We start from the raw sequence: 12,753 nt of genomic DNA, 5'->3' as shown, positions 1-12,753 counted from the left end.
AGGCTCTCACCTAGCGAGCTCCTCACAAATGTAATCTCGGCACCCCAAGGGTGGCGAGATGGGATATGTGAGTAGGATTTAGGGGAATTTTTTTTATTTTTTCCTGCATCAGATTGAAGCCAGGAGTCTCTGAAGCTGATATGTATTAATACCAGCTCCGGAGACCCCCGGCTTCAATCCAATGCAAATAAATTTACAGGCAGCTTTATAACCTTAGCGGCTATCCGCTAAGGCAGTGAAGGGGTTAAATACTAGTGCCCAGGTTATTGTGGGTAGTGGGGGTGGGTGAAAGTCATATTTGTCCAATGGTGGGTATTTAGGCCTTGCGGGAGGAGTTAACCCCTTAATTACCATAGCGGTTACTACCGCTGAGGTAATGAAGGGGTTAACCCCTCCTGCTACCCACCCGGTAGGCATAAACACCCACCATGGGCCAAATACTACCTTCACCCACACACGCTACCCACAATAAACATTAAAACACAATACTAGCCAATACACCCATTGAGTGCCAGTGTGGTTACCTATGCCCTATGGGAGCAAAGTTAATCCCAATAGCAATGAATGGGCACCACTTCTACCCCCAACAACTCCCTCACCACCCTAGCATATACAGTACAATAATGTATCCAGATCTGGATAATAGCTAATTTCCTCATTAAATAAAACATTATCCAGCCAGCATATAGTAAATAAAAGTTCTACTTACCCCTGCCAGGATGAAGGCCGTCCTCATCACCGTCGTTTGCGTCCTTGTCCTCTGTAGGCAGCAACATTACAATCAAAAAACAAACTAATGGCCACTAACCCCTTAATCACCTTAGCGTTTAGTAACCACTATAGTAATTGAGGGTTAACCCCCTGCCGCCACTACCCACCCGGGACACCTAACCATCCTCACCAGGGCAACTACCTCCATGTCTCGGTACCCAGAGGACGTGGGTGGTAGGGTTGTTGTATTTTACAATGTTTCTTAGGGGTAGAGGGATTGGGTTAAGTGGGCAGTTGCCCCAAGAGTGGGTGATTAGGCCTTTCGGGTGGGTAGCAGGAGTGGTTAACCCCTTCATTACCATAGCGGTTACCACTGCTATGTTAGTGAAGGGGTTAACTCCCCCCGCAACCTTCCTGGCAGGCCTAATCACCCACCATGGGGAAACTACCCCCTTCACCCACCCCCTGTACCCCAAAAAAACAGGTACTCAGGTTTAACCCCTTCATAGCCTTAGTGGCTAGCTGCCAAGATAATGAAGCTGTTTTTATTTACATTTGAATACTTGTGTGCGGGAGCAGGGGGTCTTCCAGAGCAGAATCGCATTAATTTCAGCCCCGGAGACCCCCTGCTTTCTGAGATACAGGTCCTGCTATGGAGTGCCGGTATCCTCCTGCAATGTTTAAATCTTCTGCGTCGTGTGACCGGGACATTTAAACGCATAGGAGATACCAGCACCCTATACTAGGGCCTGTAACTCGGGAAGCAGGGGGTCCCCGGACCTGAAATCAATGCTGCTCTGCTCCAGAGACCCCCTGCTACCGTACACTGTTATTAAAATGTAAATAATAAAAACACTGCGATCGCCTGTAAGTCTGCTCGGTGACAGCGCCGCCGCGCGAAAAACAAATACATTGAATCAGTTGCATGCGCTTATAGAAAGCGTGACGGAGCGACCAAAAATTGTGATGCCACGAAAATTTGATTTTGGGACAGTCACCACATGTGACTGTCTCTACACCAATCACAGAGCGCCTACTGCACTCTGCCCTGCCCCCTTCGTGGTGTCACTGGCCTTGTCGCCAGCGACGTCGCTAAAAAGTAAAGTTTAACTTTTGCCAGTGGCGACGGCAACGTCATCGGTCGAGTCGCCGGCACTATAAATGTGGCCTAAGAGTTACATAGTTACATAGTTACATAGTTACTGTTATATAGTTACATAGTTACAGATGAGGTTGAAAAAAGACATAGGTCCATCAAGTTCAACCTATGCTAAATTTAGACAACAGATACTTTATCCTATATCTATACTTACTTATTGATCCATAGGAAGGCAAACAAAAAACCACATTAAGGGGAAAAATTAATTCCTTCCTGACTCCAAGAATTGGCAATCGGATTAATCCCTGAATCAACATCCTTCCCATGTATAGTTATTTGGTATATCCCTGTATACCTTTCCCATCTAAAAAGATGTCCAACCTTTTTTTGAACAAATCTATTGTATCGGCCATCACAGTCTCCATGGGTAATGAATTCCACATTTTAACTGCCCTTACTGTAAAGAACCCTTTCCTTTGTTGCTGGTGAAATTTCCTTTCCTCCAACCTTAAGGGATGGCCCGAGTCCTTAGTACTGCCCGTGGGATGAATAGCTCTTTTGAAAGCTCCTTGTATTGTCCCCGAATATATTTGTATATAGTTATCATATCCCCTTTAGGTGCCTCTTTTCTATTGTAAATAAATCTAATTTAGCTAGCCTTTCCTCATAAGTTAGATTGTCCATCCCCTTTATTAATTTGGTGGCTCTTCTCTGCACTCTCTCTAGTTCCATAATGTCTTTTCTTAGGATTGGTGCCCAAAATTGTACTCCATATTCAAGGTGTGGTCTTACTAGTGCTTTGTAAAGGGGCATAATTTTGTTTACTTCCCTTCCATCCATTGCCCGTTTGATGGAAGATAAGATCTTGTTTGCCTTTGCAGCTATTGCATGATATTGGGCACTATTGCTAAGCCTGCCGTCTACAAGCACTCCTAAATCCTTCTCCATCAAGGATTCCCCAATATATCTCCATTTAATTTGTAAGTCGCCTTTTTATTCTTGCATCCCAAATGCATAACCTTACATTTATCTGTATTAAAACTAATTTTCCATTTACCTGCCCACGTTTACAGTCTCTCCAAGTCCTTCTGAAGAGAAATTACATCCTGCTCTGATTCTAGGACCTTACACAATTTAGTATCATCAGCAAAGATGGAGACTTTGCTCTCGATCCCAACCTCAAGGTCATTAATAAACAAGTTAAAAAGCAGGGGTCCCAGTACCGATCCTTGAGGTACTCCACTCACGACTTTAGCCCAACCTGAAAAAGTTCCATTTATGACAACCCTCTGTTGTCTGTCCTTTAACCAGTTTTCAATCCAGGTGCATATATTATTACTGAGTCCAATTTTCTTTATTTTGTACACCAACCTCTTGTGTGAAACCGTATCAAAAGCCTTTGCAAAATCTAAGTAGACCACATCAACTGCATTACCCTGGTCTAAATTCCTACTTACCTCCTCAAAGAAACAAATAAGGTTAGTTTGGCAAGATCTATCCTTCATAAATCCATGCTGACTATTACTAATAATTTTGTTTTCCATTAGGTATTCCTGAATATTATCCCGTATTAAACCTTAAAGTAGTTTCCCTACTATTGAAGTCAGGCTTACAGGTCTGTAATTTCTCGGTGTTGATCTGTCTCTGTGCAGGGAGATGCGGCTCTCTGTGCAGCTTTCTATTCAGCTCTTATAGACTGCGGCCAGATCGCACAGGGAAGAACTTAGAGAGCAGCTGAGATACCATAGCTGCTCTCCCGTATAGTATTGGCATTTTCCTACCTCACGGTTTCAGACTTGTGGAAATGTTTTCTGATTCTTTCTGGATACCGCGATAACACAAATGACAAACCGTTCGGTGGCAGCAAAGTTATCGTAGCTACTAGAATAAGCCCTTTATTTGTCTTGAATCTTCATCGCCTACTTCTTCTCTGATACTTTTTCTTGAATGGACATCTTTACCATGGCCCTGACTAGGGAATAGTCATGTAAAATAATGTAATTATCTTCAGTCTCAGTGCAGTTACACCTTCTTCAATCACTCAGTGAGTTAAATTGTCGAAATAAACGCTGCTATCTTAGTAAATGTACAGCAGCAACAGTCATTGCATTAATATCTCTCTTCCTATTCCTCTACACTGTAGCTTTGTATACCCATTCCATTTATGACTAATACCTTTAATTACAATAGCTATATATATATATGTACTTTTTGTCCATTTAGCATATGTTTCCCTTGTGACTCACAGTGCTTCTCGTGTTTGTGTATTGCAGACATATACCTACATATTTAACAACATCAGAATGATTCAAATAGAAGTGATGCTTTTATCCATACTCTGCATTGTGGTGCTTCTTCTGGTAAAACAGCTGAATCAAAAATTCAAAAGTATAATTAAAATAGTAATTCCAATTGATCTGATTTTGGTGAGTACTGCATATGCGCTCTTGAATGGGAACATAGTGTGTATGTGTATTGGGAGTGAGGGGGATTAATAGGGTAAACTTGAACTTTTTCTATTAGAACAGAAAATAAACCTTTCTTTCTAAATTATGTAAATGTTTCTCAAAACAAATTGAAGTTTGGTACTACAGAGAACCATCACATTTTGGCCAGTGTCCTTTTTCACTCTCATAACGCACATTATTTAGTATTTATATCTTTTACATACAGTATGTGTATAAAATAGGTACTTCAGTATTAGGTGATACCTTTTTTATTTGGACTAACAATTGATATTTTAGGGCAAGCTTCCAAGAGTTCTTTCTCTTCCTCAGGTCAGCAATACTGATTTACTGTACATAAGATTCCATGAGTATAACACAGATGTAAAATCCAAGATAACAATCTAAGGCAGATGAGGTAGAGAAGGAAAGTAAGAGAAAATAGTAAATAAAATATATTCCTCCGCAATATCACAAAGATACACCCGTTCCTCTGTTGCTCGACTGCTAAAACTCTGACTCAGGCCCTCTTTCTTTCCCGTCTTGATTACTGTAACCTCCTGCTGTCCAGCCTTCCTGCCTCTCATCTGTCTCCTCTACAATCTATCCTAAACGCTGCTGCCAGAATCGCTCTACTTTTTCCTAACTCTGTCTCCGCGTCTCCCCTCCTGAAATCCTTCTCCTGGCTTCCAATCAAATACTGCATCTCACACTCAAGTCTCCTCCTCACTTTTAAAGCTTTACACTATTCTGCCCCTCCTTACATCTCAGCCCTAATTTCTTGCTATGCACCATCCCGACTCTTGCGTTCTTCTCAAGGATGTCTTCTTTCTACCCCCTCTGTATCTAAAGCCCTCTCCCACCTTAAACCTTTCTCACTGACTGCCCCACACCTCTGGAATGCCCTTCCCCTCAATACCCGACTAGCACCCTCTCTATCCACCTTTAAGACCCACCTTAAGACACACTTGCTTAAAGAGGCATATGAATACCACCGTGGATAATACTGGACACATGATACATAAAGCTTGGCCCCCTGCAGACGCACTTACCAGAATTCCCTCCTACTGTCTCTGTACGTTCTCTCTACCTACCAAGTAGACTGTAAGCTCCTCAGAGCAGGGACTCCTCTTCCTTATTGTTACTTCTATGTCTGAAGCACTTATTCTCATGACCTGTTATTTATATTATTTGTTATTTATATGATTACCATGTGTATTACTACTGTGAAGCGCTATGTACATTAATGGCGCTATATAAATAAAGACATACTATACAATACAACAATCATGGCAATAAATGGATGAAATGGTGTAAGGTTCTTGCTAATTATAATGGGCCGGGGACATCTCGATCAGCCTGCCATGGTGACTGGAAACACTGTTGCTCGACCCGGGGAGACTTAACCACACCCTGGGCTGTTGGATCTCGATCTGATGCCGTACGAGCGCTCGGGAAATGAAGGAACAGGCACAAAGAGTATTTCTGATCCCTCATCTCAACTTTATTACGGAAAAGCAATACTATTTATACAGGAAAATAAGGTGTTAATTAGAGGCGCAACAATATTAGCATATTACTAAAATGACAGCCTAGCTGGGGATTTTCCCCTCGTACACATTATCTTTAGCCTTGGCTATGTTCTACTTTAACTGAAAACAATTAGCATATCTGGAGGTCGTTTATTGAACATTTAATTCAGGGAAAAGTTCAAGCATAATGGTAAAGACAAAATGGAGGTCTGGCTTTTACTTTTAACCCTTTCAAATGGATAGTGAGAAATAGGACCGAGCATCTATCAGCAGTGTGAAGGGATGGAGGCACAGGGTGGAAGAAGGGGATACATTTAAAATTAACACAGAGGCAGTGAGAAACATTACAAAAACTCTGATAGTTTTTTTAATGAATTAATTAGGAAAAGCCGTGTTAGTCCAGTTATGATAGTGCAGACTAAATGAGTACTTCAGTATTAGGTGATACCTTTTTTATTTGGACTAACAATTGATATTATGAGAAACGTTTTCCAGAGTTTTCTCTCTTCTTTGTGTCAGCAATACTGATTTACAAAGATTCCATGAGCTTAAAACACAGATGTAAAAACAAAAAAACAAGATAGCCATCTAAAGCAGATAATGTAGGAAAGGAATGGTAGAGAGAATGGTAACTAAACATACAGGGCAGTAAATGGAAGACAGGGACAGTGAGAAATAGGACCATACATCCATCAGCAGTGTGCAGGGGGGTTGGGCTGAGAAGGTTAATTGTACAATTTACAGAGAAGCATGGATAAGCATTAAAAAAAATTATGACAGTGTGTAAGAACCCCCATATCAGCATTAAGTCCTCTTTATTTTGTGTCAAAGTTCATTAGTATTTTGAGTTCAAATGTTTTCCATTCTTGAGTACTTTTAAACATTATTTTGAGGACTTGTATTTTTAAATCATTTATGGAAAGATCTGGCTGTGACAAGTGGTGTCCCACTGGAGTGCAATATCTTCCTTCTGTATGGTGTGTTATTGTGTGTCTGTGTAGGTTGTTTTGGTTTTAATTTTTTGGCTGGTTTCACCAATGTAGCATCCTAAGGCTGCGTCCATAGAACGTGGAGCAGCGCTGAGCTGCGCTGATGCTCACCTGATTAAGCATGAGTGATTTCATGCCCATGCAGGCGAGCCAGCGTCCGCGATCGGGAGGCGGGGGGAGGCAGGGCAGTGACGTCGCTGGGCCAATCGCCCGCGATGCACCGACGTCAACGTCACGGCGGCGACGTCACGGCGCCGTGACGTTGGCGCTGCTTCGTGCTGATTGGATGTTTTCAGCCGACAGCGTGCTGAAAAACAGCTTGGCTGTCGGCTGAAAAATCCAACTACTCAGCACGCCTGCGGACGCTCGCGTGAGCCCCCTCTAAAGACATCCTCATTGAGGATGCCGGGGCTCAGCGCGGAGCATCCGCACGGCTCAGCGCGGCTTCCCCTGCTATGGACATGGCCTAAGTCACATTTGCTGCATTCAATCATTTACAGTATACCACATTCCTGGATGTGCATCAGTATGATACTTTAACATTGAATGTTCTATGTTTGTTACTGGCTGTGGGATCTTGGCATATGTTTGCAAAGCTTGTAGCATGTGATGTTGCATGGTTATGTGCCATTCACAGAGTCGTTTGGACGTTTTCTGTTGTCTAACTTCTGTTAGTCAGGTTTAGCAGTAGCCAGAATGCAAGGTTAAGAGGTTTGGGGAAGATGTATTTTAATGTGTCATCCTCTCTCAGCATGCTGTTGGTTGTAGACCTTTCATTATTGTTTTCATTTCCTCTAAGGCAGGGCTGTATGTGGCCACTAGTGGTATGCTTGTGGTTGTTTTTTTCTTTTTGTACTGGAGCAGGTGTTCTCATGGGGCTTTGTCAAGGTCAAGGTTCCTTCTCTATGAATGATTCAGTCACGGTTGTGAGGTGTCTGTTCCCGTCTAGGTGTCAGAACATATATGCGGTGATATCTCATAGCATGGCTGTGTATGATGAGTGGGATGGGAGCTGTTATTGTATATTGTATAAAATAATGAATTGCGATGACAATGCTGAACTTGTAGTTCATACTGGTGTTATTATATTATATTTCCCTGGTTCAAACTGGTGCAAAATGTATGTAAAAACTTCATCAGGTTTATAAAAGCAACCTGATTTAAAGGAATACATTTTTTGTGATAAAACTGGTGCTATTTTTCTGCACTAGAATTGTATCAGGGATATTTGAATACATGATTCTGAAAATATCTAGTCTGTACTATATAATATTTTTATCAGTAGCCTTCAGCACTCAATCTATGTTCATTTCCACTTCCAGGAATCTATTCCTAAGCATTTCCATTCATAGGAAGGCACTGCCTTGTCATCTACCTCTCACACCTTTTGTACTGTCACCTCAGTTCTTTCAGAATAGCCTATTTAAATGTCAGGCTTCCTATTCCAACATAGCATAGCATATTGGTACTTATAACAAGTAAATTATAATGGTAAAATGAACTTGGTAGTTAAGATCAGATTTGGAACATGTTTGAATTTATGGTAAACAAACCACGTTATTGTTACTAACTTATTTTCTTTTTTGCACAGATAATTACAGCATCTCTAGCATGTTATTATGGTGATATGGAGTCTGCTTATAGCATGCACGTTGTGGGACATATTCCAAAAGGGTAAATACTTTTAATATTTCCAAGTAAATTAAATCATTGTATAAACACCATCATAAACACAGGTATCAATGCCAAACTATGCCATTTAGACGGCTAGAAGTATAATAAAAGAAAAAAATGCTTTTACTTATGTCTGAATCAAATATAAGAATCTTGTTAATGAGGATTTCTCCACATGACACAGATTATTAGCCAGGTTTAATCATTTTACTACAGAAAGACGAGTGTCTGCTCCCTCTGTGTGTTTCCTGCCACAACGCACCAGCTGGAGCAATAACGGCTGCATCTGTACATAGTCTAGATGGCCATACACAAACTGGAATATGTGATTAAATAAATAAACATAACATATAGTTAGGTCCGGAAATAATTGGACACTGATACAAGTTTTGTTATTTTGGCTGTGTACCAAAATAAATTCAAGTTACAGTTAAATAATGAATATGGGCTTAAAGTGCAGTATATCAGCTTTAATTTGAGGGTATTCACATCCAAATTGGAGGAAGGGTTCAGGAATTACATCTCTTTAATATGTAGCTCCCTCTTTTTCAAGGGATCAAAAATAATTGGACAATTGACTCAAAAGCTGTTTCATGGACAGGTGTGGGCTATTCCTTCGTTATTTCATCATCAATTAAGCAGGTAAAAGTTGATTCCAGGTGTGGCATTCGCATTTGGAAGCTGTTGCTCTGAACCCACAACATGCGGTCAAAGGAGCTCTCAATGCAAGTGAAAGAGGACATCCTTAGGCTGCAAAAAAAAAAAGAAAATCCATCAGAGAGATAGCAGGAACATTAGGAGTGGCCAAATCAACAGTTTGATATATTCTGAGGAAAAAAAGAACGCACTGGTGAGTTCTGCAACACAAAAAGGACTGGACGTCCACGGAAGACAACAGTGGTGGATGATCGTAGGAGCTTTTCCATGGTAAAGAAAAACCCCTTCACAACATCCAGCCAAGTGGAGAACACTCTCCAGGAGGTAGGCATATCATTATCCAAGTCTACCATAAAGAGAAGACTTCACGATTCTGGAACAGCATTCTTTGGGCAGATGAAACTACGATCAACCTGTACCAGAGTGATGAGAAGAGAAGGCTTGGAACGGCTCATGATCCAAAGCATACCACATCACCTGTAAAACACAGTGGAGGCAGTGTGATGGCATGGGCATGCATGGCTTCAAATGGCACTGGGTTACTAGTGTTTATTGATGATGTGGCAGAAGACAGAAGCAGCCGGATGAATTCTGAAGTGTATAGGGATATATTGTCTGCTCAGATTCAGCAAAGTTGATTGGACAATGACCCAAAACATACTGCGGAAGCAACCCATGAGTTTTTTAAGGCAAAGAAGTGGAATATTCTGCAATGGCCGAGTCAATCACCTGATCTCAACCCGATCGAGCATGCATTTCTCTTGCTGAAGACAAAACTTAAGGCAGAAGACCCACGAACAAACAACAATTGAAGATAGCTGCAGTAAAGGCCTGGCAAAGCATCACAAAGGAGGAAACCCAGCTTTGGTGATGTCCATGCATTCCAGACTTCAAGCAGTCATTGCCTGCAAAGGATTCTCGACAAAGCATTAAAAATGAACATTTTATTTATGATTTTGTTAATTTGTCCAATTACATTTGAGCCCCTGAAATAAAGGGACTGTGTATGAAAATGGTTGCAATTCCTAAACGTTTCATACGATATTTTTGTTCAACCCCTTGAATTAAAGCTGAAAGTCTGCACTTCTATTGCATCTTGGTTGTTTCATTTCAAATCCATTGTGGTGGCGTATAGAGCCAAAATGATGAAAATTGTGTCAGTGTCCAATTATTTCCGGACCTAATTGTATGTAGCCCTCTTTCCCCGCCCCCCCCTCCCACAAATCACAGATCTGGGGGTAGGCTGTGAGTACACTACTGGTGCTGCCCTTTACCTGTTGCTCCGCCGTGGGGAGCCTACGGTGAATTACTCTTACCATATGGTGCAGCGCCTCCACCTGAGAGGGATCCCATCAGTGTTACTTATTAGTGAGCTCATTATCCAGGATTTGCAACCCCGTACCTGTCTTCTATCAAGTTTATATTTAGGGGTCCCCCCACGATTATCTGGTTATTTATTCATTTACCCATCTCACTGTTGTGGTCTTTAGCATTACGCATTCATATGGTCTACCCAGTAGCCCAAGCATGATGCCTGGGGGTCACACTCGACTCCTCTCTCACATTCTCCTCTCACATTCAAAACGTTTCTAAAACCTGTTGCTTTTTGCTCCGCAATATAACAAAGATACGTCCTTTCCTCTGTTGTTCGACTGCTAAAACTCTGACCGTATACCCGAGTACCACCCTCTCTATTCACCTTTAAGACCCACCTTAAGACACACTTGCTTAAAGAAGCATATGAGTAGCACCGTGGATTATACTAGACACATGATACATAAAGCTTGGCCCCCTACAGACGCACCTACCAGAATGCCCTCCTACTGTCTCTGTACAATCTTCCTATCTACCAATTAGATTGTAAGCTCCTCGGAGCAGGGACTTCTCTTCCTAAATATTACTTTTATGTCTGAAGCACTTATTCCCATGACCTATTATTTGTATTGATTGTTATTTATATGATTGTCACGTGTATTACTACTGTGAAGCGCTATGTACATTAATGGCGCTATATAAATAAAGACATACACAACAAACAAAATCAGAAAATCCCGGCCACTGAGAGTTTATAATCTAAGTGGTATGATAGAAGATTTACAGATGTCGTCATTTTGGTTCATGCCAATTACTGAGTGTTACACTCTAATAGAGGTGGAGACTGTGATATGTTGTCACTACGGAGGAAAGCTACAAAGAGATTTGATCAAAGACAACCAAAAAAAGTATCCCCAAAAATTGCACTCAACCAAATTGATGAAGAAATTCTTTGGACCAACAAATTGATGCAATGTATTATGATTTATTCCTATTCATCATGAGGGCAAAGGGATAATGTATACTGTATATCCATGAGAGACTGGTCAAAAACCTCCTCAGAAATGACAAAATAATAACATTTTATTCAATCAAAAAATGTGTGTTTCTTATATACAAAGTGAATGTTAAAATCATGTGTGGTGGGATTCTAAACTACAGCTGGTAAAGTAAATTGGTAGCAGATAACAATCAATTAATGCTCTGCCGTATAATATTACTTACAGTAAAACATCCATATCGGTTACAAAAAATCCTATTGTTATGATTCATACCAACATGTCATCATTCACATGATGTTCTGTGATAGTGCATATCGTTTTGTTGATATTTGATTGGGTTTAACCCTTAGCAGTCAGTCCTGACCCCTGCCATTATAAAGTGTGGGTTGCGTATATTACATATAAAAATTGACATCCTGGCGATTGGCAATCCCAGCTTGATCCCCACTATCTATCACTAGGCATTTTCAGGGCACACATATATTGTTTGACTGCTATCTAAATATATCGCCTGCACTTATCTTGCGCTTATCCAGTTCTGTATTAGTAACATTGGAAGTGCACTATATGCTATACACAACCAACGAGCTATACACAGTATATCATAATTAAGACTGTTTGGCATCACATATACCTACTAGTACTGTGAATACTACTACACTCTGGCACACAATAACTGGATATACATGGTCAATAGTACTGTAGTGTTTTCTATAAGTCTCTATTAGCCTGGGAAATGCATTTATTACAGTCAGAGCTTCTTTGATGATTCCTTTATGATATGTTCCAACCCTTATGATATGTTGCATTGATTAATGTGGGAGCATGTCCACTTCTGCTGCCTTGATGTTTCCTACTTAGCTCTGTTGTTTCTGTTTTGATGTTGTGAGCGGCCATTTTTTATGTCCACACATATTAACAGACTAACTATTTAGTTTATCTATCTTTATTTTGAGAAGTCATTGATCCTATTGTAGCGGACTCCCAACTTTAACATTGTATGCTTAGGATGTTATGTATTTGTCCATTTCTATATGCTACATCAGCCTTTGCTCAGTCCTCTGCCTATAACTGTTTTACCCTTACTTTGTGTACGTACATAGCCACTCCCTTGTTGTTGCTTAGCAACACTTTCCTCACCCCTTTCCTGGTCACTGTGAATTCCTACTTCCTTTTGGGTATTTAAGTGTGTGGCTCCCAGCAGGCCAGTTACCCCTGAAGCAGGTCCCCATGGGGACCGAAACGTTGGGCATATGTTAGCATTTCCAATAAACCACTTTTATGTGATTATCTCTTGTGCTGTGCCGGGATATTGGATCTTTCGGGATCTTC

General features: G+C 41.0%; 1 protein-coding gene across 1 annotated transcript in view; it reads left to right on the top strand.

The window, feature by feature from the left end:
- Positions 1-12,753, top strand: part of SLC26A7 (solute carrier family 26 member 7) — a 70,777-nt gene that overhangs the window by 19,285 nt on the left and 38,739 nt on the right. Inside the window, exons 5-6 of the mRNA XM_075582822.1 lie at positions 4,084-4,236; positions 8,367-8,449. Coding sequence (XP_075438937.1) covers positions 4,084-4,236; positions 8,367-8,449 — 236 coding nt within the window. The remainder of the gene's footprint in view (positions 1-4,083; positions 4,237-8,366; positions 8,450-12,753) is intronic.

The sequence above is a fragment of the Ascaphus truei genome, chromosome 2 (assembly GCF_040206685.1).
Source record: "Ascaphus truei isolate aAscTru1 chromosome 2, aAscTru1.hap1, whole genome shotgun sequence".
Classification (NCBI taxonomy): domain Eukaryota; kingdom Metazoa; phylum Chordata; class Amphibia; order Anura; family Ascaphidae; genus Ascaphus; species Ascaphus truei.
This window is presented reverse-complemented; position numbering and strand designations above follow the sequence as displayed.